Source organism: Ctenopharyngodon idella, chromosome 10 (genome assembly GCF_019924925.1).
Source record: "Ctenopharyngodon idella isolate HZGC_01 chromosome 10, HZGC01, whole genome shotgun sequence".
Lineage (NCBI taxonomy): Eukaryota > Metazoa > Chordata > Actinopteri > Cypriniformes > Xenocyprididae > Ctenopharyngodon > Ctenopharyngodon idella.
In genome coordinates, this window is record NC_067229.1 from 46,582,445 (window position 1) to 46,609,285 (window position 26,841).

The following is a 26,841-nucleotide window of genomic DNA, read 5'->3' on the forward strand; positions in this document are numbered from 1 at the left end:
ACCAATGGCGGTTCGCGGCGCAGTGTGTCGTCGTTGGGTGGTTAGAACGTTAGAAGGTTGAGCGAGAAGCAGTTAGTGACAGATGAAGAGGAAGAAAGAGAGCGCGCGCGGCGCATAATGACATGTCAAAATGGGAGAACAAGTGATGATAACAAGTAACAAGTAAGTTTACGCGTTACTTGGGAGTTATTATCTTGGTAACTGTGTCAGCGCTTGTGCTTGGTGTCTCGCGGGATGCAGCTGCAGAGGTGATGCGCGTGCTGTGTGTGTGGCGGCTGCGCGAGGGAACAGGAAGCGCCATAGCGAGCTATCTGTCTGTTTTGCTGGCATGTACACATCTGTGAGGCTGCTTCACATCTTCTAGAATAGATATGCGATAGAACAGCATCAGCTGGGGTTGTAAGTTGCCAGATTTGCTTTCTATTGTTTCTTGATCTGATGACATAATGTGTGTGTGTGGTTCTGGCTTTATGGTTTCATATAACTTGCTCCATCCAAGTTATTACCAATGAATGACATTTGTTGTGAGGACATGTTGTTGTCAGACTACATATAAACAACGTATTTACCAGATGTGGCCATGATTTCCTGACAGTCTTGACAGCTGGCTTATTGATTATGCCTTAACCTATTAAAATTAATATAATGAATTAAATGTTATTTCCTATGTTCGTGATAAATCGCTGTGATGTAGCTTAAACTCTGTAGATTATATCTGCTGCTTGTATTTAAGGATTTTGCATATTAAGATCGTATTATGACATGATATGAATAGTAAACAAATCCCTTCATTAATGCTTAATTGTATTAAATGTGCACTTGTATTGTACTTCAAATCTTAAAAGTATATAAAAAAAACTATACATACAGATATTATCATATTAATAAAATAAAATGCCATTTAAGTGTGCTTAACTTTTGATGACTGTTTCATCACTTAATACACTTTTACAAAGTGCAGTTTTTAATTATGTCAAATTAAACATTTAAGTAAATTTTAAGTACTAAATTGCAGCTTTTCCATCACAAATGTGTAATTACAAATATTTAAATACATGACATACACATTTCAATCAATAGAAATGATTTTTTTTTGTAAATGTCAGTAGAGGTAATTATGAAATTACATATAAAGATGTGCTTAAGTATGTCAAAAAGTAAATCTAAATTTAAACATTTTCAATTTATTGCTAGTAACATGCAATTAAGTGTCCAAAACATTACATTCAGTTCACACTTATCCTTTTAAAGTGTATTATTTCTGTAATAAGTACTCTTTTTAAAAGTATGCTAAAGTGTACTTCTTTTTCACAAGGAAAAACATGGGCGAGAACATTTTTTCTCAACAACAAAACTTATGTGTGCATAAAATACATATTTTAGGTCTGGTAAAGGGCCACTATTTTTAAACTGGCAGATAAATTGTTTTAATTGCACATCTTAGTTAATATGAGCTGATAAAAAATGTGTAGGTAAATCATTCTGAAAGTGAAAATAGGCTTTATTTTCTTGGGTGCGTGGCTAATTAGTTAAAGATCTGGGCTGGTAATTGAAAGGTTGCAGGTTTCAGCCCTAGTTGCATTGTATTTACTCTTACGAAATATATAATATTCTCCATTTTTTTGTACGCAGCGCTCGCATACGGTCACCGTACACGGCTGTTTAAGCATGTCCACAGATGACAGCATCTCTGAGGACGTGTCCAGCTCTGTGGCTTTGAGCCACGATCAAATCAGTGCCAATGGCGGGAAAGAGAGCGAGGCGTCCATCGTCTCCTCTGAGGACACCGTATCTGGTCTCCCCGAAGAGGAGCACTCTGCGTCCCACCCCGAGGGCTTCCTTCAGGCGACAGAAGGGGCAAACCGACCCTCCACCACACCAGCATGCAGCATTTCCAACAAAATAAGGTCTGTTTTTTCATGTGATGCCTTTTGTCTACTGTTACATAGATGCTGTTGTTGATAAGCTGTTTTAAATCCCTCTTGGGTGTCTTTCTCCTCGTGTCACATGCTTTAGGAATCTGTGTCTTCGTACTGAGGAGGAGTTCAGCTCAGGGAGAAGTTTGCCGTTCATCAACCCAAGCTCCTTAGAGACCCTCCGAGCCCTGGTCCAGGAGATCCAGAGCAGTGGGGAGACCGACCCGGAGATTTGGAAGAACTGTGAGGTGCGCAGATGCCCGAGACACGTCACACTGTCCATTCATTTCCTCATGTGGCATTATGAAGCAGCCATCATGGCCCAGGTTTCTGGGCCATCAACTGGGGTCTCCCTTAGGAGTCGAGCCGACAACAGCAGCCACGCTCAGAGCTGTGGAGAACATCCCACAATGCAGCTGATCCCTGACAACCCAAATTATATCATTTAGAAGTGTCTTAAAGGCTTTTAAAGTTGGCATGAAATTAAATCACCCTCCCTATTTTCTAAATGCATATTATAGATTTTAAAGGGATAGTTCACCCCAAAATGAAAATTCTGTCATTAATTACTCACCCTCATGTCGTTCCAAACCCGTAAGATCTTCGTTAATCTTCAGAACACAAATTAAGATCTTTTTGATGAAATCCGAGAGGTATATGACTAGGCCTGTCATGATAACTACTTTTTGTTGTGCGATATGTGATATTATTGTCATTTTAAGACCATTTTATGCCACTGAATATATAATTATAATATAACAGCATAATAATGCAAGTAGGCCTACACACTTTCAAATGACAATGAACTTAACTCTTAAGAATATTTAGATACTGGAATTGAAGTGTCAAAAAAATAATAATGTTGAATAAATAATAAATGAACCTTTGCTAACAAAAACTGCAATATAACAAGTAGAAAAAAAAAACACTTGAAAATGCACAAAAGGCACTTATATGGAGATTTTCCATCTACAGGTTTTCCCCTGACCTTATTTTCTCAGTAAAGTAAAGGGTGCACACTATTGTCAGATGTCCATTTGAACAAAAACAGGTTTAGAAGTCAGATATGGCCTGTTGAGTTATCTGTTTTTCTAGAGGCGTGTTTGAAAAACTTCTTTTAACTTGAGCGCTGCGTTTTAGTGCCACGTCATGCACGAGATGCGAGTGCAACAGTCAAACACATTTCCATGGAAAAACGGTGCAGTGGAATGCAAAAACGCGTTTTCTACGAAAACAAACTAGACACTCGCGACTGCCGTGTCCTGTGTGAAACTAGCTGTGAGCGTGCACCATTTCGCGCTGTCATGTTTATATTTGCACCAGTGGATTGCGGAAACTGAGTGCATTTGCACTTATTCTTCCAAACTGTCTGTAGTTGTCAGGAAAACACTATAACGACTCGAATGGTGCATTTTTCCGCCTGTCGATGTATAAAGGAGCTGCCTGAGCCCTGCTTTCGCCTCGGAGAGCAGACGAGATGACAGAGGCAGCACGATCGGCAAAATGTCGGTGACATTTATTTTTGTGTAAACATAATGGGCAATATATCGCGTCACTAAAAATTATCGAGGTCACGTCCATATATCGTGCGATAAGTTGATATATCGACTATCGCGACAGGCCTATAAATGACTCGTCCATAGACAGCAATATAATCAACACTTTCAAGGTCTAGAAAGGTACTAAAGACATCGTTAAAACAGTCGACGTGACTATAGTGATTCTACCTTAATGTTATGAGATGACGAGAATACTTTTTGTGCGCAAAAACAAAATGAAAATAACGACTTTATTCAACAATCTCTTCTCTTCCCTGTCATTATTCTTACGCTTATCCAGTAAGCACACTGAAGGCTTCCGTGTTTATGTCTGAATGCCGGCTCAGTATTGGCCAAAGCTGATCATGTGATCAGCACAACACCTGCGTGTGATGTTGACGCAGGAGCCGGCCAATAATGAGTCGGCGTTCTGACGTAGAACCTGGAAGCGCTGGACGTAAACAACGTATGAGAATGACACAGAAGAGAAGATATTGTTAAATAAAGTCGTTATTTTTGTTTTGTTTTTGCGCACAAAAAGTATTCTCGTCGCTTCATTAAATGAAGTTTGAACCACTGTAGTCGCGTCGACTGTTTTAATGATGTTTTTAGTACCTTTTTTGGACCATGAAAGCGTTGATTATATTGCTGTCTATGGACGAGTCATATACCTCTTGGATTTCATCAAAAATATCTTAATTTGTGTTACGAAGATGAACGAAGATCTTACGGGTGTGGAACGACATGAGGGTGAGTAATTAATGACAGAATTTTCATTTTTGGGTGAACTAACCCTTTAATAGTTATGCACAGAAATTAAAACTGAAACCGAAATTAAAGATTTCATTTAGCTGAAAACTGAAACCAAAAATAAATGTATTAAATTAATCAGTTAATTAATCAACTTTATTTAATAATTAACCCCCATTGTATGTAAACATTTACATTGCACATAAGGCAGTTTTTATAGTCTTTTTATAATTTTTTTTTTTTTTTAAATCTTTATAATCTTTTTAACTATAAATGTATATTTCTACTCATTTGTTGTTGAAATATAAACATTTAAATGGTGGCTGTAATAAAAACTTGTTTTTATGACAGATTTATTCAAACATTAAATAATGAAGACAACAGATTAAGTAAAAATATAATAAATATGTAAAATAGGGCATATATTTATCAAAATGCTCTTCTCTAGAGTTATATATATATATTTTTTTTTTCTAGCTGACTAGCGATTCTTTTTGGATAATTTATTACACTCGGATGTATGTCACAATACAGCAGAAAAGATATTTCGCTACTTCTGTTTATATGGCTGAGATTGTCCACATGGCAGTCACATTTCTGTTGTTGTTTTTTTTGTGTGAGATTGGCAGTAGAACTTTCCCACTGAAACCTCTACTTGCTCATCTAACTAAAACACACCATTTTGTCTGTCTTATCTTTTCCTTAATTTGCATCCACAGAATCTGTTTTTATCCTCTTATTAAAAAGCAGACAACATAACACAGTGTGTTTTCTTATTCAAACAGGGCCGGTGGCTTCATCTCTTTCAGTTGGTGGAAAAGCAATATCAAGAGCAAATCCTTGCACAGCAGGAGCAGTACCAGTGCCAAATACAGGTATGTTTCTCAGAGGAACTGATTGGACTGTACCAAGTTATTGTGTGTGTGTTCATGTTGCAGAGGATTCAAGTGTTGTGCTTTGTATCTGATGCTGACAAGATGCTTCCAAAAAATGTTTCCAAAAAACCCCCCCAAAATTAAAGTCCCCCTGTAGTCAATAATTGTATTTCTTAAAACTCATCTTTGACCACCAAAATGACATTTAAACATTTTTTTCTTGAAGAAAAATTCTTCATGCCTTAAAATAGCTTGAATGTAACTCTACACCTATGCCTCATTTAGTATATGTGGTTCTGTGAATATGCAAAATGAGCCCCGCCTCCATTTACTCACACCAGGGCTGCGTTCAGCCCCGACAAAACGTTGCAAAACGTTTTTTAAGCGGAAACGGTGGTGCGTTGAACACCCTGTTCTGATGACGCAAGAGTTGCAACTATGGCAGCTGAGAAGGCCATTATTTGTGTTCTTTTTGAAGAATTTTCGGAGCCCGATGAAAACGGTATAAATACGTGTTTAATACTGCAAAATACGCTCGATGTTACAGTCACTGCCCTTGCCATTCAGAATAAAAGAGAACACATTTGTAAACGACTTTACTTGGACCCATTGTGCGAGCTTTAATCCTGCGTGGTTTATGAACATGTTGTTGCTGATTGGGCTGACATTTTTGACACACCCACCAAACAAGAGAAAATGTATCTCAAACCCGTTGCACACCGTTTCCAGGAAACATGTTGTTCCACCCGGAAACCGTAGCAAAACGTTGCGCACCGGTTTGAGCTTGAACGTGCCCCTGTTCAGAGATCCACTCGTTGACGATCAAACGTTGATGTGATTGGTTACAAGGTACTTTGCGACGTCAAAAACACCAGCGATTTCAAAGTGTGTTTTTGAGACTGTCTTTGGTGCACTGCAGTTTTAAAGAGGAAAAAACTCAGCAATGGTGTTGACATGAATTAGAGCATATTAAAAACACCACATAGACATATAAACAACATTAAAAGCTTGATTTTCACCACAGGGGGTCTTTAAGAAAAATAATATTAATGGTATTATTTGACAGTGCAACTGTAAAATTACAGTAGTCTTAATTTCTTCATTTTCAGTTGATAAACCATTAAGCTTTTAGTTTGGCGGAAAACTGCAGGGAGACTTTAAAGCTTCTCTTATGTTGACAACAGATTTTATGGTTTAATTAAAGATTCTTGATTTATATTTTGCGTAATCTCTCAGCTTGATGTGATGCGTTGTTGTGTTCAGAAATCTTTGCTTTTTTTACACAACACAACTATGTGCATTGCAACAAGTGGCGCTGATGCAGGCATTAGCATAACCCGTCATCTTCTGTGGTTAGTTTGACAAACACATGCTCTGAGATTCTTTCTGTGCTGTTTAGTTAAAATTTAGCTAAACTAACTGTATAACACATCCAGTTCATATACATACATTTAAAGGGGACCTATTATGCAAAATTCACTTTTATAAGGTGTTTGAACACAGATGTGTGTGTAAACAAACAGCCTGTAATGGTAAAAGTCCACCCACTCCTTTCTATAATCCCCATAAATCATAAACAGTCTCTCCAGATTTCCCCCTACTCTTACGTAAGCCCCGCCCACAACTTGTGCGGAATCTGCCTTATTAGCTTAGCTCCTCCTCTCAGTGAGCTGTACACAGTCCGCCATGTTTATCTCCTCACCAGAGCATTTAACAGCAGCATTCAATTAAGAAATGTATTCTTATTAAAACTGCTAAAGTTATTTAATCAAGAGCGGTGAGTGATTTTCTGTTTTTCTTTTGTTGTTTGGTTCATATTAACAGCAGTAGGTACTGTATACCTATTTAAAGAGACATGCGCGAAAACAAAATGTTTTTCCTTCCACTCCAAAATGGGCATTTTCAACATTGTATAATAAATGATATGTGGAGTATTTTGAGCTGAAACTTCACAGACACATTCTGGGGACACCAGAGACTTATATTACATTTTGTAAAAAGGGGCATTATAGGTCCCCTTTAAAGTAAACTATCAATTCAATACTGAGGTTGATTAACACTTCAATGACAGCATGTTAACTGCGCTTGCAATATCATGTTTACTTCATGCTCGTTTGTGTACTTTAGTTGTACAGTGTGTTTCTGGTCTTAATCTGAAAGAAGATTCGTCTTCAAACTAAAATAATAAATGTTTGTTCTGTCTTGACGTTCTTGCATGTTTTCTTCCAGCTCATACAGGATGAAATTAAGGCGTTAGTGCAGTTACGGAACCACCAAATCAGCACACAGACGCACTCTCTGGAGCCCGGTAAGATCCACAAGCCTCTAGAGGACCCGGCGGCTGAGAACACCTTCATGTCGTCGGCTGCAAGACCTCTGTCACATCCCCAGCTCACCGTTCACCCTCAGGAGAGCTCGGAGGAGGGGATGGTTACTGTGCTGAGCAGCGGATATGGGACTCTTTCCACCTGGGAGCATGGCTTAGAAACAGGGCGGCCCAGTTCCACAGAGGGGAGGGATGAGGCGCTGTGGTCCCCAAACCAGCAGGATGGCAGTCTTACACTGTCCCCTATACCTGACACAAGCCCAGTGGGCCAGAACCCGCTGAGCAGAACCATCACAGCCAGCGACAAACTCCAGACGCCTGTGACGATCGCACCCGTTACCCCAACCGATAAACAGAGAGTAAAAAGGTAAAGTTGCAGTTGGTTAAGTATGATTGGAGTCATCAAAAGTGAAATGACACAAATGAAAGTATGGGAATTATATTTGTCTAAAACTAATTTAAAGGATTTTAGTATGTGCCTTTAGAAAATGTAAACGTATTTAAGATCAATGAGAAATTCATAAATTCAGTCAAATGCGTTCATTGTCAATGGGTCATTGACGAATAAGGTTTTTAAAAGTTTAAAAAAACATAAAGGAGATATAATTAATTTTGAAGTTTTATTAAGTGTTAACAATGAGATTATGTGGTTTTTATAATCAATTAACACTGCTTTTGTCATTTTTTACAAGATGGACGAAATTTGTCACCAAAAAAGTAATTCGGTTTAACCAAAATTTCGGTTTTACCGAATGACACTTTTGGTTATACCGAATGACAATATTTTCAAACAATGCTAACAGGCTGATATCTATCTAGCTTGTTCGTTAGCTTGCTAGCTAGCTAGCAAAAGGACAATCAAACATTTTATATTTACTACAAGTTTTTAAAATATTACAACATTTTCCATGTTTTATAGCGGTTGTACCGAATTACCTGATGTTTCAGGACGTGTATGAGCAAGTGAAAACGTGAATTTTCCAAATAGTTAAGAGAGAGTTAGTTACTTTGCTTCACAACCATGTAGTTTTTTGCAGGTGTCACATCCTGTCGCATGATATTGACCGCATGACTTGATCTAAAAAGGTCCCTTTATATTGGTTACTCCGAATGACATCAATGAAATTCACTTTTCTGGACATTCTTTCTCATAATAAAGCAACGACTTCTACACATAATTTTAATACCATTTTTGCACTATGTTAATATGATGTAATAAAATCATGGAAGAATAAAAAATATATACATTTATTACATTTTAAGATATTTTAATCACAAATGAAATGGCTGTATTGGCCTTTGGACAGTTAAACCGAATGAGCTTTTGACACTTTAAAATCTTTAAAATACCTTTATATGTAGCAAAATATAATGAAAACCTTTTAGATTCAGTAAACGAGATCTAGTTGTACTACCTTACATACTTTGGATGTCATATCTTTGTTTTTTATTATTATTAAGGCCTTTGGACAAAAAAATGACCTTCACGTCATTTACCCGTTTAAACTTTTGACTGTAATGTTCCTATCTATTTTCCAAATGCATATTATAGATCTTAATAGTTATGCACTGAAATTAAAACCAAAATTAAAGATTTCATGAAACCAAAAATAAAGTTTAATTAATCAGTTCATTAATCAACTTTATTTAATAATCAACACTCATTGTATATAAACATTTACATTGGACATAAGGTAGTTTTTACATGATCTTTTTAATTATAAAATTATGTTTTTACTTCAATTTGTTTTGGCGTATAAACATTTAAATAGTGGCTGTTATAATAACTTGTTTTCTTGACTAATTTATTCAAACTTACAATGTATAATGAAGACAACAGGTTAAGTAAAATATATAACATATATGTAATATATTGCATATATTTGCAGAATGCTTCTCTCTGAGTTATATTTTAAATATATGTTTACATAAATCCAGTCAAATGTGTTTAAACATTTGACTATAATGTTTTAATACACAATAAATAGTCTTTATTGTTGTAGTCAGTGTTGTTATCATTAACTAAAACTAAACTATTAAAAACAATTTTATTAACTGAAATAAGATTAAATATAAATATAAAAAACTTATGATGAAGTATTGATGAAAAACTTTTGTGTTTGAAAAAAAACAACTACTAACTGAAATTAAACTAAAACTGAAATAAAAATAAATGAAAACTATTTAGAAATATTTATTAAAAAACATAAAAATGACAAAAAAAAAAAGCATATAAAAAATGACAAAAAATTAAGCTAAAATGAAAATTGTAAATATAAACATAAAAGTTAATAAAAACTGTAATAGTATATAAATAATAGTAAAATAACACTGGTTTTAATGAACTCTGTTTGATTGTTTTTATAGCATTGTGTTGTTATATGTTGTGTAGTCAACCTCTGACCTCCTGGGCCCAACGGCAAAAACACAGACCGAGAAAGAACCGAACGGCACAAAACCGGACGTCACATGTGGAGGAGCGAGACAAGAGCACAGCAGGAGCAGGATCTCCTAAGGAGCACACAGATCATTTACCTGATGTAAGCAAATATTATTATTATTGAATGATTGTATGTTTTTTTTTTTTGTTCTTTTAATACCCATGAGCAGCAGGGATGCATGAGATATCTGTGGAAGCTTATTTTTTACTCATTTAAGCAGTAAACTCTTCTTTGAATGTCCTTCCATCTTTACTTCAGTATATAATATTTTCTATACTATTCTGATGTCTGATTTCACTTTCTAAATTTAAAGGCAGAAAAGTTCAGATTTTTAAATGGCCAAAATTTGCATCTTTATGCATCTTTGATTTTTTTTTTTTTTTTTGTATTAATTGTGCATAATTTGCTGTTTCAGAGATAAGACGAAGCATCAATGTTCTCCTTATTACTTTTAATGTTCATAGAGGCCTCTGTGTGCATTTAGAAATTTCTTTCTGAGTATAATAAACATCTTTTTTCTGGCTTTTCCCCCAGCGTGGATGCAGTGCAGCCTCCATGAACCCATTGCCTCTAAGGAGAAGTGACAGTCTGGTGTCTGAAGCCTCAGGTAACACGTTTCACTAAGAATCAAGCTCCACTGTCTGTCTAACAGCACACAGGAGGGATGTGATTGTGATCGGGTGATTTTGTGGGATTGTAATGTTATATTTGAAGAGGTTTTCAATTAGTGGTTGAGACTGAAGTCATTTCTGATTATTGTGAATGTGAAATTGCTGTTAACATGTTCTGTTTGATTTGACAGGCCTGTCTTACTGGAAGCTGGATGAGAGTGAGTTATACCGCCCTCTACCTGACAACTTTGAAAATGCTTCCTTCGTCCTAATGCAGGTAAATTGTTATTAAGTGAATTTAAAGTCAGTAAACTCATTCATTTTTAAGTATATTTTATCTTTTTATTATGGGACAAAACATATTGTGCAGTGCAAAACAATGATGATTGTGAGATGAACAACTAAACATTCCTCAAAAGCCTGATGGATCATATTTGATACTCACATTTTAAAAGGATTTTTATTTTTTTTTAAATTATGTATGGATAATCAAGTAAACGTAAGTTGCTTCAATCCAGTAAGTGTTCATCTTGAAATATTACTAACAATATAAAAGTTATTCATATGTTTACTTTATAGAAATTAAGATTTCACACGATCTGAATGTGGATGTTTTTACAATTATACTAAAAGGCTTTTAGTTACTATAAAAGTATAAACTATCAATCAGATGACAGAAGGCATGTAGAAGATCATTTACAGCATGTTTTTAAGCAATGATTTGATAATGTTGGTAATTTAGAGGCCTTAAAGGGGACCTATAATGCCCTTTTTACAAGATGTAATATAAGTCTCTGGTGTCCACAGAATGTGTCTGTGAAGTTTCAGCTCAAAATACCCCATAGATCATTTATTATAGCTTGTCAAATTTGCCCCTATTTGGGTGTGAGCAAAAACACACCGTTTTTGTGCGTCCCTTTAAATGCAAATGAGCTGCTGCTCCCGGCCCCCTTTCCAGAAGAGGGCGGAGCTTTAACAGCTCACACTTCGGTTGCTCAACAACAACAAAGCTGGAGAATCTCACGCAGCCAAAATGAGGATTGTCAGTAACTGTGTCCAGCCTTACATTGTTCAAACCAGAGTTGACACTGATGGAGAGACTCAGGAAGAAGTTACAACTTTTAGAATGAAACTGGACGTTTCTGAATGGTTAGTGGATAAATTTCTGCCATTGCTGTGGAGTTGATTCAACTCCTCCACTAGCACGTGCCGTCATGTTAATCTCTTGTGCAAATCCAGCGTTGAATTGACCCTCGTTTGTGAAGCAGTCCGGCGTAAAATGACGGCATGACAACAACACTCTACTACAACAACTCTTCCTCTTCTCTAAAGCAGCCCAACATGGTCTCACCCCCTTTGTTGTGTGTTCTCAGGGGCAGGGTTTATGTAAATGAGTCCCTACCAGCCATTTGTCGTAATCCTTAAAAAGTGATTTCTGTAAAAGAAAATATCTCCCTTTGCATTGAACTTTGAGTGTTGTAACTTTGCAGATGTTGTTTATGCTCAAACAGCAACATTACACACTAACTAAAGTTAAAAAAGTGAAATCATAATCAACCATCCCTTTAAAATTTGCATATCAAATATGATACAGACAGGATAAGTCTGTACTGCTGAACACAGTGAGCTTTGCACCACGTCTCTTTGAATGCAGTTGTTATTCTGTTGCACACAGACTCCAGATGAGAACCGTCTGTCTCTGCGGGAGATCTACCAGAGCAAAAGAGCAGATCCCAAAGGCCACGAGTGGGACTCCTTAATCAACTCGTCCACCTCGTCTCCTCAGGTGAGAGCAGAGCCAATTAAGACAAGAATTAATTAAGGAGCAAAATGTCTAGTGTCATCCCTCACCTGTTGCTCCCTCACCCAGGTGTTGACTCTGGACTCTACGGTGCATGTGAAGCACTCGGATCGCACGTCAGGCTTCACGTCGCCGTCCCACTTCAGCAGTCCATCTGCGCATGTCCGGGCCTGTCCTAGCAGCAGCGACGCACCCGTCAGTCCCGACTCCATGGCCCTGCGCAGCCACAGTGACACCGACTGCATCTCCAACGCCAGCAGTCTGTCTGCACAGCAGGCGCCAGACCGGACGTCTCCCTCCCCGTCTGCGCTGAGAGCAAACCAGGCCAACAGTGAAGATGAGGGCAGCCACACTGCCACGGTCACCGTACAGCCCAGAGGACCGTCTGCTCAAGAGATGTACAAGCTGAACAGAAGCAGCCCAGGGACAGGCAGTGGGAAACTGGAGCGGAAGACCTCGCTGGAGGACCCAGTCGTCCTCTCGCTGTAAGAGTCCTTTAAAATCCCCCTAAAGTCAACATGACATTTACAACTTATGAATTAGGGCTGCCCTCGACTACAGATTCATTTAAGCGATGAGTCGACTAATTGCACGTGTATATTAAAGGATTCGTTCACTTCAGAATTATAATTTCCTGATAATTTACTCATCCCCATGTCATCTAAGATGTTTATGTCTTTCTTCATTTGAAAAGAAATTAAGGTTTTTGAGGAAAACATTCCAGGATTTTTCTCTATATAGTAGACTTGAAGGTCCAAATGTCACTTTCAGTGCAGCTTCAAAGAGCTCTACATGATCCCAGACGAGGAATAAGGGTCTTGTCTAGTGAAACGATCTGCCATTTTCTAAAAAATTATATACTTTTTAACCACAAATGCTTGTCTTGGACGCATTACGTAATCATGTTGGAAAGGTCACGCGTGACGTGGGCAGAAGTACCGCGATATTTTTATTTTTTGGGTGAACTATCCCTTTAAGATGTTTAAGGATCATCTTTATTGAGTGCTTTATTGAACCTATCCAATGCTATTTGTTGTATCCACCATCTGATATGCCACACTAACTCCTTGGTTGGTCTAATCTTGCTAGGTTGAGACAGAACCTGAGAGAGAAACATGCCCGCCACATAGCTGATCTCAGAGCGTACTATGAAGCAGAGATCAGTGCCCTGAAGGAAAAGCTGGATCTGGTGAATTTGCCTCTTGACATGGAGAAAAGCAACCAGATCCTGCTTGAGAGGTGAGACACAAGACGCTGCTATTTTGTAGGAATACATACTACATTCCAGATTGGTATCCACTAATATTAGCATATTTTGTTATCAATATCTGTTATTGTCAGCTGCTTAATATTAATTCAAACAGTAGGTTTCAAATGTATTGTTTTTACAGTACATTATAATGTATTGATGCCCCATTTCTCTTCAAACATGTAAAGTACACATTGACGAATTCCATATTGGTTATTACTAGCCAAACATAAATATCATCAGCCATTATTTCTATACTAAGTGTCTGCTTCATTGTTTCAGACTGCATAATGAAATTTATTAAGCAAATAATGAATAACTAGTAGGTCTAATGTGGTATATTGATATATTTGGCTCTTTCTTCAGCCTGTTTTGTATCTGCACTCACATCAGCACAGTGAGTCTGGTGACATCTGGTGTCTGGTGTTTAACGCACGATAAACACTGTCATCGGCGGAGTCCGATGAACTCTGACTGATTGTGTCTTTGATCATCGTTTGGCAGATGTCAGCACCTGGAACGAGCGTTGACAGAGGCGAGCACACGCATCCGAGAGCTGGAGATCAAAAACCACCTCTTGGAGAGACAGCTGGTATGAGTCACCGCCTCCATCTAAAACAGGAAATACATCAGTGGCTTGTGTTTGAGAGACTTGAATGTTGACATTGCAGTTGTGCTTGTAGTCAGCAAAACGTTATTAATGATATACTGTCACTATAAAGGGGTCGTAACATGGAATGACATATGCTGACATTTCAACAACTCAAAGCTTCGTCCCCAATATATGCAGAACATTTACTATGTTGGCTTGAGGAAGTCAACATTCAGATCCACTATTTAAACTTACTAGTGATGCTAGCAACCACCCAGATCACCATAGAAACACCCTAGGAAGCACCTAGATCATCCTAGCAACCTCTGGCTCAATCTCAGTATTTAGCAACTTGAAGAACAATAGTGTGAATAAAATCAGGACAGGTTATTATGGAAATTTACTTTTTTAATGAATTAATTATGGCTTTTTATCTCAATTTTAGACTTTTTGTCATAATTATTATGACTTAGTATTTCATAAGTTTGACTTTTTATGTCATAATTATGACTTTTTATCTCATTTCACATAATTGTTTTTTTCATCTCAATTTTGACTTTTGTCATAATTATGGCTTAGCATCTAAAATATTTTTACTTTTTATATCAATTATGGCTTTTAACAAATTGCCTTAATTCTTTTTTTAATCTCAATTTGAAATCACAATTGTTTTATTTTATTTATTTTGTATTTAGCATCTAATAATTGACTTTTTAAACACGATTTGTCTGTCAATTGTCAGTCTAATTTTGATTTTTTTTTTTTGTCATAATTATGACTTTTTCATGTCACAATTTTGATGTAGTATCTCATAATTTCAAGTTTTTATGTTTTATACAAGTTTTATATACTTTTTATGTCATAATCATGAATTATCTCAATTTCAACTTTTTGTGATAATCATGATTTTATTTATTTAGTATTTAATAACTGACTTTTTAAACATGATTTTGACTTTTTGTCAATTGTCAATTTATTCCAATTTAGATTTTTTTTCTGTCATAATTATGACTTTTTTTCATGTCACAATTTTGACGTAGTATCTCATAATTTAAAGTATTTATATCATAATTATCACTTTTGACTTTTTGTGTCATAATTATGAATTATCTCAATTTCAACTTTGTCATGAGTCATAATTATGATTTACCAAAGCGTGTTTTTTTTGTGGCAGAAATGAACTTCCATAGGTTAGCTAATCATAACAGTTAATTTACATATACAAGTCTTAAAGGTGTAATAGCAAAACAGCCTGTTTAATTCTAAGGGTGATAGAGGAGACTTAACATGGTCATAAACACTAAAGTATGACTGTTTTTTATTTTTTTTTTATTTGTTTGTTTGTTAAACAAGACCTTGACTAACATTGTAAGAAATTTAAAATTCTACAACTGTGCATGATATGGTGCCTTTAACAGCAAAAATATTTTTGATTACCGTCATGGAAAAGTGATGGAAATTAGGAAAATAATTAAAGTGATGGAAATAATGGAAATGTATTCGAAAAATATTTTTCTTATTATGCTCTGCACTGAGATTTTCATATATTTTTATTAATACTGACTTTAGATAGATTTTATAATTATAATTGTTTAAATGTTTTAATCTCAGCTTGGTACGTGATTGGTACATCTCTATAAAATGATTTTAAATCATAATAGTTAGTCTTGCTGCGGAAGTCAGACACGACGGTGTGTTGAAACGCTGTGCTATCCTAAAGTTTGTGTTTGTGGTCCAGGCGGAATGGCCAGAGCAATACGATGCAGCCAGCGCCACAGTCCAGACCCTGCAGCAGCGGTTAGAAGAGACCAAACACAGCAGCCGCGAGAAAGACGCCACCATGACCAAACTGAAGAACCGCCTGCGTCAGCTGGAGGAAGCCATGCAGAACGCCTGTAAGGATGTGGATGAGAAAGAGGCCCGCATGAAGAAAGAACACAAGATGCTACAGGATGTGAGTTCTTTTAAACTGTCCTTTATGCTGTTATGTTAGACCGTAAAGATCAATGTGATGATGTGCGTCTCTGTTTTTTTCAGCTCCTCAACGAATATGATTCATTGAGAAGGGAGCATGAAGGAGCGAAGGTGAAAGCTGTTTTTATCTGACATTGACACAAATCGACAAAATTAGTACAAAGAAGTTCACAAACTTCTCACTTGTTTCTTTTCTAACAGGACAAGCTGGTCTCAACTGAAAATAAGCTCTTTGATGCCAATGAACAAATATGTGAACTGAAAAGGTAGTCAGATTTCATTTAAAAATCTTTATTTGGTATCACCACATCAACTGCTATTTTATAATTAAAATTAAAATTTATATTTAACAATTGCATTACATTGTTTAATTTTTAAATATTATAATAATTTGATTGTTAAATGTAATATTTAACATATATTAAAGCAAAGTCATATATTTATTTTGTAATATATTTGATCATAATAATTATTAATGCAAATGAAAAATATGTTCTTTAATATGTAATTATTTTGTGTTGTACAGTTTGTTAGCTTTATTACTATTATGTAATATATACAGTAGTGGCCAAAACTGATGTCCGGAGGGGATATTTGTTCCTACATAAATATTAAGAAAATATTTTATATATTTTTTTTTTTAAATATTTCAAATATGATGGAAGAGCAAAATGCTAAACTTGGTTAAAGTATTTATCTGACAGAATTATTTGGCAAAAAAAGGCAAACTACAGCTTCAGGTTTTACTTTTCTATGCAAATCAAATGCATTCATAATTTCTTTGTATGACAGTCTGGCCAAAAATAATGTTGGCACAATTTGTCACGTTTCATTGCGTGATCACAAATAAAACAATTGACTCCAAGCACAATTACGCAAATTTTTTAAATAATAATTATTGAATAAAGGGAGAAGTGATGTCCTAGGCTGGACATCACTTTTGGCCACTACTGTATGTAACATGGGTAGTAATATAATTATATATATAATATAATTTCCTTTTGTGTACTACCTAATGGTCTTTAAAAATAATCATTTATGAATTTCTCTGGTTTTGAAGGGCCATCTCTAAGCTAGAAACTCAAGTCCGACAGCTACAGCACGAGAATCTGGCCAAAACGCGTCAGTCTCTTCATGGTAACTCACAACCATCTGGAGCGGGGTACGAAACTCACAAAACATCTTCATCAGGGCTGTAAGGGTGCTTTCACACTTGCTTGGTCCGAACCAGAGTCTGATAGATCCCCTTCCCCCACTGGTCTCTGTTCACATTATATTATTTGGGTCCGCTTGCATCATCAAGCTGCATTCTCGTTTTTTGTTTTTTTAATCTTGTGTCTTGCGTCTATCTGCCGCTATTGTACTGCAAATGATCACGGGAGTCCATTTCTGCTAAAGGCATTCCAGTCAGGAAAGTGAGTGAGACACACACAAACAGGGGTTCACTTAGGGGTTCCCTTCTGTGATTTTGTTCAATTTCATTCATATGTACAGCGAACTGTACCGGAGTTCACATGAACTGTATTCCAGAAACAGCGTTTGCATCAACCATATGAACTGGACACTGACGTCAGTCAAACCAGGGTGCGCACCAAAAGTGCTGTGTGAAAGCACTCTAAAACAGTGTTTTTTTTGAAACAATGAAATTGATACACTTTTTATCACATTTGTACAGTTATTGATGCTTGGATAGGGCTGGGCGATGTGGCCTAAAAAAATGATCACAATAAAAATTTTCATACCAGAACCATATCGATAATTATTACAATAAATGTCAAATCTTTATTCTTTTGAGTTTAAAGGCAGATTTTTGCTCCTAAGTGAAAGTAATAGTAACCAGACTGTTAATTGTGGTTTTAAACTAGTCTTTATTGTCAGAACATGGTTTGTGTTTCCTGACTTTGATGATGACACGTATCTTCAGCACAGTTTGCAGTGCAGGCTGCAATATTAATATTACATGTTTTCTCTCTTATAAATACACATTTGACAGTAGCTTGAGTTGACAGTAGTAGTAGCTTGAGTTAGGATGTAGATATAAATGTATGTTCATCAACGAAAACAGTACCATCTGTACAAATTATAACAACCTTATTTTTATATTGTGAAATTTAAATATTCTTTTTGAGTTTATTAAAATTAACCATTGGTCATACATAGTAGCATACATTTAGATCATGATAGCCACAGGTAAAACCACACACATTGCACCTCAATACCATGGTAAAATGTAACTGTGGTTTCTATGGTATTTGTACAGTAGCCTAAATACATTAAGTATAAATGCATAAATGCTATAGCTTAATCACAAAAATACTGTAATTATATTCCATTACTCCTTTAATACATGTAACATGTGCCTAGATTTATTAATAAAATTCGATATGAATATCCCACATTTCTGCCACAGTACCATGGTGCAGTTAGTGTTACTACAGTAAATCATGGTAAATGATGGCAATTTGTAGATTAAAATATCTTCTGACTGTTTCGTCGTGCACAGTGTTTATCCTGTTTGTCAGCACTGCTTTATCTGGCTTTAAACTAGTTTATATCACAGAGACATTCGGTCGCGTGACCGAGACCGATCGAAACCGATCGAAACGTATCCGCTCTCGCACTGCCATTTGAACTTTGAGCCAAGCGGATAAATGGTCTGTGTGGCGCACCATTTAAATGAGTTTCGTTCCGCTTTTGGTGCATTAACATTATCGGACATTTAACAATTCTTATCGTTTTATCAGGGAAAATTAAATAAAATTATATTATTATCGTTATAATTTTATCACCCAGCCCTATGCTTGGACAGATGCTAGCATACAGCTTTTCTGTCTTTTTCCTCTTTTGGAACAATACAAAATTTTGAATCCATGAAATGGTTTCACTTTAAACTGAAACTCACAAATTGAATCTTTCCAGTTTGTTCCACCACCCTGATCTTCTGCTTTCACCGAGTAAAAGGCATCGAGATGTTGATGTCGGCATGAGGAACGGCGCTGGTCTCAGGGGTGAACAGACATCTTCTGACCGAACAGCTAGAGGGTATTTTGTTATTTATAGTTCTACACAATATTCATTTCTTTACCATGTTGTGCTGTGGCACGTTCACTTTGAGATGGTATTTTCTGACTTGCATTGTCCTCTGTCATCAGGCGACTGTCTCCACCGGAGAGAGAACAGACTCATGGTCACTGTGAAGAACCGAGGAAGAGGGATGTTCCACTGACGCCCATGATGAAGGCCCTGATCCAGATGGAGGACACTAAAGCCACTGAGGGACGTGTTCTGTCCAAGAATGGCTGCGGTTCTTCCAGTATGTATTGAAATGCTCCTTAAAGGATTAGTTCACTTCAGAATTCAAATTTTCCTGATAATTTACTCACCCCCATATCATCCAAGATGTTCATGTCTGTCTTTCTTCAGTAGAAAAGAAATGAAGGTTTTTGAGGAAAACATTCCAGGATTTTTCTCCATAAAGTGGACTTTGATTACCAACGGGTTAAGGGTCCAAACTGCAGTTTCAGTGCAGCTTCAGGTTTTCCTCAAAAACCTTAATAATAATAATAAAAAAAAAACCCTTAATAACCTTTAATAAAACTGCATTTCTGCAAAGTTTTCTCGTTTCTGGTAGTTAGCTACACTTCAAATAATTAACAATAACTACATACTGACTCTTCTTAAAGTGTCAATATACTTTAATTATATAACTATAAAATGATGCAAATAATACAAATTAGCAATGTTGGTTTCATTTAGGGTGATTTGAACACACAAATTCACACTAAACATACAAATTAATAAACAAAATTATATTTATTCATCATAAAATTGAAAACAGTTACAAAAATGTGTATTTAACAAAATAATTATTTGTCTATTTTTATATATATATTTATTAACTATAATATTTACTCTACCATTCAAATGTTTGGGGATTTCTTTTAAAGAAATTAACTTTTATTCAGCAAGGACTCATTAAATTGATCAAAAGTGACAGTAAAAACATTTATAATGTTACAAAAGATTTCTGTTTCACAAAATGTTGTTCTTTTGAACTTTCTATTCATCATCAATAATCAGAGAAAAAAAATGTATCCTGGTTTCCACAAAAATATGAAGCAGCACAACATTCATTGATAATCAGAAATGTTTCCTGAGCAGCAAATCAGCATATTAGAATGATTTCTGAAGGATCATGTGACACTGAAGACTGGAGTAATGATGCTGAAAATTCACAGGAATAAACTGCATTTTACAATATATTAAAATAGAAAACAGTTATATGAAATTGTAATAATATTTCACAATATTACTGTTTTTACTGTATTTTTGATCGAATAAATGCAGCTTTGGTGAACATAAGAGACTTGTATCAAACTGCTGAGCTACTAACCCTAATCCTAACAGTTATTTAGGTACTTTTTAAAATTCCTAACACTTGTCATTTTTATTTTGTGATGTGTTTTAGGGTTGACTATAAGGAGGCCTACGGTGGCTTTTGTGGAGAGTTCTGTGAGGGACGCGGTGGAGGAGCGGAGCGGAGCTGTGCTGAGGGCCCAGAGGAGTCTCTCTCCAGAGGGCCACAGGTCATCATCTCTGCCCCCCAGAGCACAGAGACCCATTCCTATCACCACACCCAGTGAGTGAACCAAATCTTTAGTATTTGAGTGTTGGATGTATGATTATGCCATTTTCAAAGTAACTGATAAAACTCCAACTTCACTGATTTCTTTTTTTATGTTAGCAAAGAGGGACACGTTACTCATGCCTCTCTCAGCCAAGTCCAGTCCTAAGCGCTGCCCGACTGAAAACTTCTCCACAGCGTTGGGTCACCCTCTTCCATCCCAAGAACACCTGCAGAGCAGGTAACATTTCTGTCCTGCTGTCTGATCCACTTGCCATCCGCACTGATCAGTTGTCAATATATGTGTCTGATGTGTCTCATAAATGGATTGTTTTTTAGGTTTGATGTTTTTGATCGAAATGGCATCAGCTCCTCAGTACCATCCCATCCAAGTCCAAGGAAGAGGTTACAGTTTAAGCCTTCTGAGAGACTGGAAGGTATTGTTACTTTTTCAGCTTTTTTCAGCATCAAATGTTGACAATCCTAGAAGAAACAGCGATACTGATCACTATTTACAGTGCTTGTTCATATATATTTTTTTAACATTTTATATACTTTTCTACAATGAATTAAAATAGTTTTAAAATAGTATACATTTTTTCTCTTTATTAAGAGATTAATTAATAATTTTATGCATTAAATTAATAAAACAATTGTAAATTGTTTAAAAAAAAAAAAAAAAAGTAACGAAATATTTCTATTTTTAACCATTACCATTAAGTGGAACAACACTGATTCTTCTTCCTGTAAAAAGATTTCTGCAAGTTGGAGAAAGCTATTCCATGCTTGGTTACTTTATGTACAGTATTTGTGCAATTCTTGCTAATTTCCTGACCTGTGATTTGTGATTTAAATGGTTTAGACCATTAAAAGACCTCTAAATATTTTTGGAGTGTATATATAATGGATTTTCAAACCACTATTTTACCTAAAACATTAACACTACTCATGTCCTACCCTGTAAGCACTGGTATTTCCTTCAGGAAACATAAACCTTGTGTGAATTTCCTCCTCAGTGAACCCTCAGTCCAGTGTGGGCTCGTCTGATCCTGCAGAAAGCAGTGAATCTGAGGAGCATGCGGTTGGACCCAGCTGGGAGGAACAGGAAGCTGCTGTCAGCTCGCTGCAGACACAAGACGCCGCTGAAGAGACGTCCCTCTCCTGTCAGCCTCGCATTCAGTCGCTGGCTGACGCAGAGCGCCTCTTTGATGAGCTCACACAGGAAAAGCAGCAGGTGATTGTGGGATATTTCCTGTTATTGCACGTTTCTCTAGAATACTTTATTCTGATTGGTTATTCGGGGCACTCTGTGGTAAATTATTTTAAGCTATTTAAAGGGTTAGTTCACCCAAAAATGAAATTTCTGCCATTAATTACTCACCCTCACCCGTTCCACACCCGTAAGACCTTTGTTCATCTTCAGAACACAAATTAAGATATTTTTGATAAAATCTGAGGGTATCTGATCCACACATAGGCAGCAATGTCATTGCACCTTTTGACGTCGAGAAAGGTAGTTAAAAATAATAGTCAACGTGACTACAGTGGTTCAACCTTAATGTTATGAAGCGACGAGAATACTTTTTGTGCGTAAAAACAAAACAAAAATAACAACTTTATTCAACAATTTGAACCGTTGTCATACATAGTGAACTCAGTGCAGGGTACCTTGTTTACGTCCAAATGCCGGCTCATTATTGGCCTAATCCTGTGTCAGCATCACATGCATGCGTCATGCTGCTCACATGTTCAGCTTCGGCCAATATGACACAACCGATGATTTATTTTCAGCTCATTTGTGTTTATTCAATACTTTCCTTCTGGTCATATACATGCTGAAGTCATTATCATGAAACTTTGAACTCTCAAAGCTCATGGATTGTATGTCTTAACATCACATGAGTGTTTGGACAGCATGTGACTCCCTCACGAGCCGTGCTGGTTTGAGAGCGACTGTAGATCGATGTCAGCGCATGTTTCTGCTGTGTCCTCAGCACTACACATTACATAACCTGCCTTTATAGTGCTGCTTGTTAATCATGTCTATTTTTAGCCCAGGCTTCCCTTTTCCTAATCATGCTGAGGAGTGCTAATTCAAAACCCTGTTGTTTAAGCTCAGCTGTTTCCATGCAGCAATTTGCTGAGTGCTGTGACAGTTTCCTTGAATATTTATTTATTTTCCACAGATTGAGGCAGCACTGAGCCGTATTCCAGGAGCCGGGGGCCGCGTCACGTTGCAGAGCAGGTTAGATGAGGTGAGAACACAATCGCTTTCCATTCAGATGCATATATAGTAATGCTGTCAAAATTAGCGTGTTAACGCATGCGTTTAACGTGTTAAAAATATTTAACGCAATTAAAGCAGCATCTGTTTTTTCCATCATAATTTGGCTAGCGTTACATTATATGATTACGCTCTTATTCACGCAAATGCTTTTAAATCATTCAAGCGCTAGCTACAAGACAAACTAAAACACGCTGTCTATGAATTTCGCACATATGGAAGGCCAAAGGGTCCAAAAACGCATGCATTTTAAAATATTGACAACACGTACAATACACGTATTTCAAAAATCACGCTAATGTGTAAACAACATGTGAAATACGTGTTAAATACGCATATTTTACATGTTGTTAACGTTAAAACGTGTTTTTTAACCTTTTGCCTTCCATACACGACTCAGAAAGAGGTGCGCCAGTATCAAGTTTTCTTTCGTGCTTTAACAAACAGTAACACACAGAATTATGCCAAAATGCCCGTTTTGTCGAGTATCCTCATAAGAGCAGTCTTAAATGAGTTAAATAATGTCTTAAATAAACTTAAATAAAGTTGTGAGAAAATGAGATGCGCGTCATGTTCAGCAGCAGCAGCTCTTAAAGTGACAGTAGCCTAATAAACCAGTTGCTGTGATGATGTCTGTCATTAATGTTAATCAGAGAACAAAGGTAACAGAGAAAATTGTAGCTTTAATAAGGATTAATATATATTTAGTTTATAATTTATGCAGTGAAGAGTGTAAAGTGTTTGATAACTTTATTCAGTTTCTGTATATTTATGTTAGTCAGGTAGGAAGGCCACAGATAAATGACATTCATTGTAGTGAGTTTATGTGAAGTTTTTATTTTTTTTAATGGCTAATAGATGTTGAAATTGATAGCTTTTAGTTATACTGTAATGTTGAATGTCTAATAATTAATGTTTAAAAAAAATCTATTTCATAGAGACATTAGTACCAGTGATCAGTTATACTGGCCTTCATTCATAAAAAGATGCCATTAAACAAATATTTAAAATATACCATCTTTAAGATGTTTCTACGTTAATTTGGAGAGTAACTGAATATTAAAAACTCCTCCAATGTTTAATGTCAAATCTAATGTTTTACATTACAGAAAAAAAAAGTGTGATTAATTGGTTATTTTTCTTTTTAATCGATTGACAGCACTAATATATACACCAAAATATTAATATGATATGAGATAAGTAATTCATTGCTGTAATTTAATTACTTTACTTTTTCAAGGGAAAAGTAAAGGGATAACTCTAAAAAAAGTTTTTGTAATTTAATTGCAGCTACTTCTGATGTAATTGCAACAATTCTATATAAAACAATAGTGGATTTAACATCTAATGTTAAAATGTATGTAACGTCCCTTTAAATGCTTTGGCCATAATTTATGCAATTTTATATTATATATTTGAAAGAATTAAAAGAGCAGTTTCATGTCTATCCTTGTTTGTTCAGCTGGTGGAGGTTGATGTGGGATTTAGAAAGTAATAAACAATGCAGTACTTTTTAGAGAGAGTAATTAGTACAGTAATCTAATAACACTCTTGAAGATGTAATTAGTTAGCTACTAGCTACTAACTCATTATTTTTTAGAGTAACATACCCAACATTGATCACAATATAATTATTTTTGCTGCAAATTCAACCCAAAAGTGTTTTATATGTTATATAACCATGATAATGCCTATTGTTTAAAAATCCAGTGAATTAAACACTTTACAAATGAAAGGCTCTCATTTTATTATTTCTTTCGTTTTTATTTAAAAGATGATTATGCATAACACAAATGTGTAGCATTATAAACTTTACGATGTTCGTCTCCCAGGTGTCCCTGGAGAATCGCCTAGAAAAGGTGAACCGCGACCTCGGATTCATCCGCATGACTTTGAAACGATTCAACATCCTGCGGTCTTCTGCCAACATATAAACAACGGCTGCAGTGAACTGTCATGAATTATCCCGGACCATATGAATTATTATTACAATGGAAACAATGGTTCCACTGTACAGACTCTGATATGTACATGTTCAGTAAATATTTCTACTTTTATTACTGTAGGATCTATTTTGTATGTTTTTATTACATGGTGAACATACTATAAAGTATATTTTAATAATGCCTAGATTTGTAAAAACATTTACTTTTTTAATGTCACAGAAATAAGGAAAGTTGTATGCTTGACTCGTTCAGGTGAATGATGTAGATATTTTTTATTTTAATCATTTGCTGCTGATAAATGAATGGCAAAAATACAGTCCTGCAGGGCAGCTCATTTGCATATGTTTCCATTCCACTTGTGTGTCTTATGACTCTTGATTTAAATGACACTTGAAAAGGTATATCATTTTTTTTCACTGTTCGTGGCATGTTCATTAATTTACATGACAACATTGCCTGTGCCATATAAGAGCAGAGAATGATAGCACATAATAGGATGAATTGAAGTAGAGCTGAATTGCCTTGTTGAAGTCATCTCATGCAAAGAACACAAACCCAAACCAGCACTGACTGTTTACACATGATTATCAAAGGTAGACCTCTGACATTTTCCAATGCAACACAGGATGTGCTGCTTACTTTGATGCATGAAATTTGAAATATGCTCTTCACTGCTTTTCCATCGTTAGCTGTTGACAGTTAATTTCTTTTTTTCCTGTAGCTCACGGAATCTATTGAACTGTTGCACAAAAATGTTCCACAATTAAAACTGCATACGGAATCATGTGTTTGGCAGTGTAATTTAGCGTTCACTTAATTGCTCGAGTCATTATGATTTGATGACATCTGGATTATGTTAGACTCTTGGCTGTTTGCTCAGATGATTCATTAAGTGAGCTTTTGAAATGTGTTTATATTCATCACAACTGTTAAAGGCATATTTCAGCCAAAAAAGGAAAATTTGCTTCTGGATATATGTAAACAAAGAAGTGCTTGTTTTGCAAACCTGCCAGATTTGTACGTGGAAAAGCATAAATGATTTTGAACTTGGGTGAAAGGCAAGATTTCCAGTGAATATCAACTTGAAGGTATAGTTAAAAAATAATGACTTTTAGGGGCCGTTTACATGACACTATTTTCAAACTTTTTATGCGTTTTGGCCGTTCATTTACATGACGCTGTTTTGGGACGTGCACATTTTTGAAACCGATACCGTTATGGTGTCCGTGCAAACTAAAGAAAACAGATTTGTGAAAATGGTGACATCATGCGCATGCGTATTACATGTTCAGTCTAAGGCGCGGAGTGTTTCTTTACAAAGTGACATCGCCATCTACTGGCCTGGCAGCAGAATGCAGCATTTTTAGTCGTTTTCGTAGATCAGTGTGAACGGGATCGTTTTGACAACGTTGTCGTCTGTACGCGAAAAAACGCAAAATAAAAACTTTTCCATTTTTAGTACATCGTTGTCATGTAAACATACCCTAAATTTATGGGTGAACTACTCTTAATTTTACTTTCCTATGGCTTTAGTACACATTTGTATTTTTTGGGAGATTAAAAGCTGTAGTAACCATTTATGGAAGCTTGTTTCCGCCACTAAATATAAAAAAAGGTAATTGTGACTTTTTCCCTTAGAATTGCGTGTTATTAAGTTAGAATTGCGAGATATAAACTATCAATTCTGAGAAATAAAGTCAGAATTGTGAGACAAAAAGTTGCAATTCTGACTTTTTTTCTTGGAATTGCGAGTTTATATGAAAGTCGCAATTATCTTTTACATTTTTTAAAATTGCATTACAGAAACAACTTTTTTCTTACAATTGCGAGTTTATATCTGTCAGTTCTGAGAAAAGACATCATAATTGTGAGATATAAACTCGCAATTGCGAGAAAAAAGTCAGAATTGTGAGA

General features: G+C 35.9%; 1 protein-coding gene across 2 annotated transcripts; it reads left to right on the forward strand.

Moving 5' to 3' along the window:
• On the forward strand, positions 1–25,708 carry LOC127520975 (M-phase phosphoprotein 9). 2 transcript variants are annotated; one of them, XM_051909755.1, is made up of 24 exons: positions 1–162; positions 1,633–1,907; positions 2,017–2,164; positions 4,990–5,079; positions 7,309–7,772; positions 9,798–9,945; positions 10,381–10,453; positions 10,649–10,734; positions 12,133–12,243; positions 12,328–12,743; positions 13,348–13,497; positions 14,012–14,099; positions 15,838–16,053; positions 16,137–16,184; positions 16,275–16,339; positions 17,134–17,235; positions 18,993–19,115; positions 19,226–19,386; positions 20,542–20,712; positions 20,818–20,938; positions 21,037–21,134; positions 21,714–21,931; positions 22,884–22,952; positions 24,814–25,708. In XM_051909755.1, the coding sequence occupies exons 2-24, from the start codon at positions 1,669–1,671 to the stop codon at positions 24,913–24,915; spliced, it is 3,507 nt and encodes a 1,168-aa protein (XP_051765715.1). In that variant the 5' UTR covers positions 1–162; positions 1,633–1,668; the 3' UTR covers positions 24,916–25,708. The 2 variants fall into 2 exon arrangements, with proteins under 2 accessions (XP_051765715.1, XP_051765716.1); XM_051909756.1 differs by lacking the exon at positions 1–162 and adding an exon at positions 169–399.
• The last annotated feature ends 1,133 nt before the right edge of the window (positions 25,709–26,841 follow it).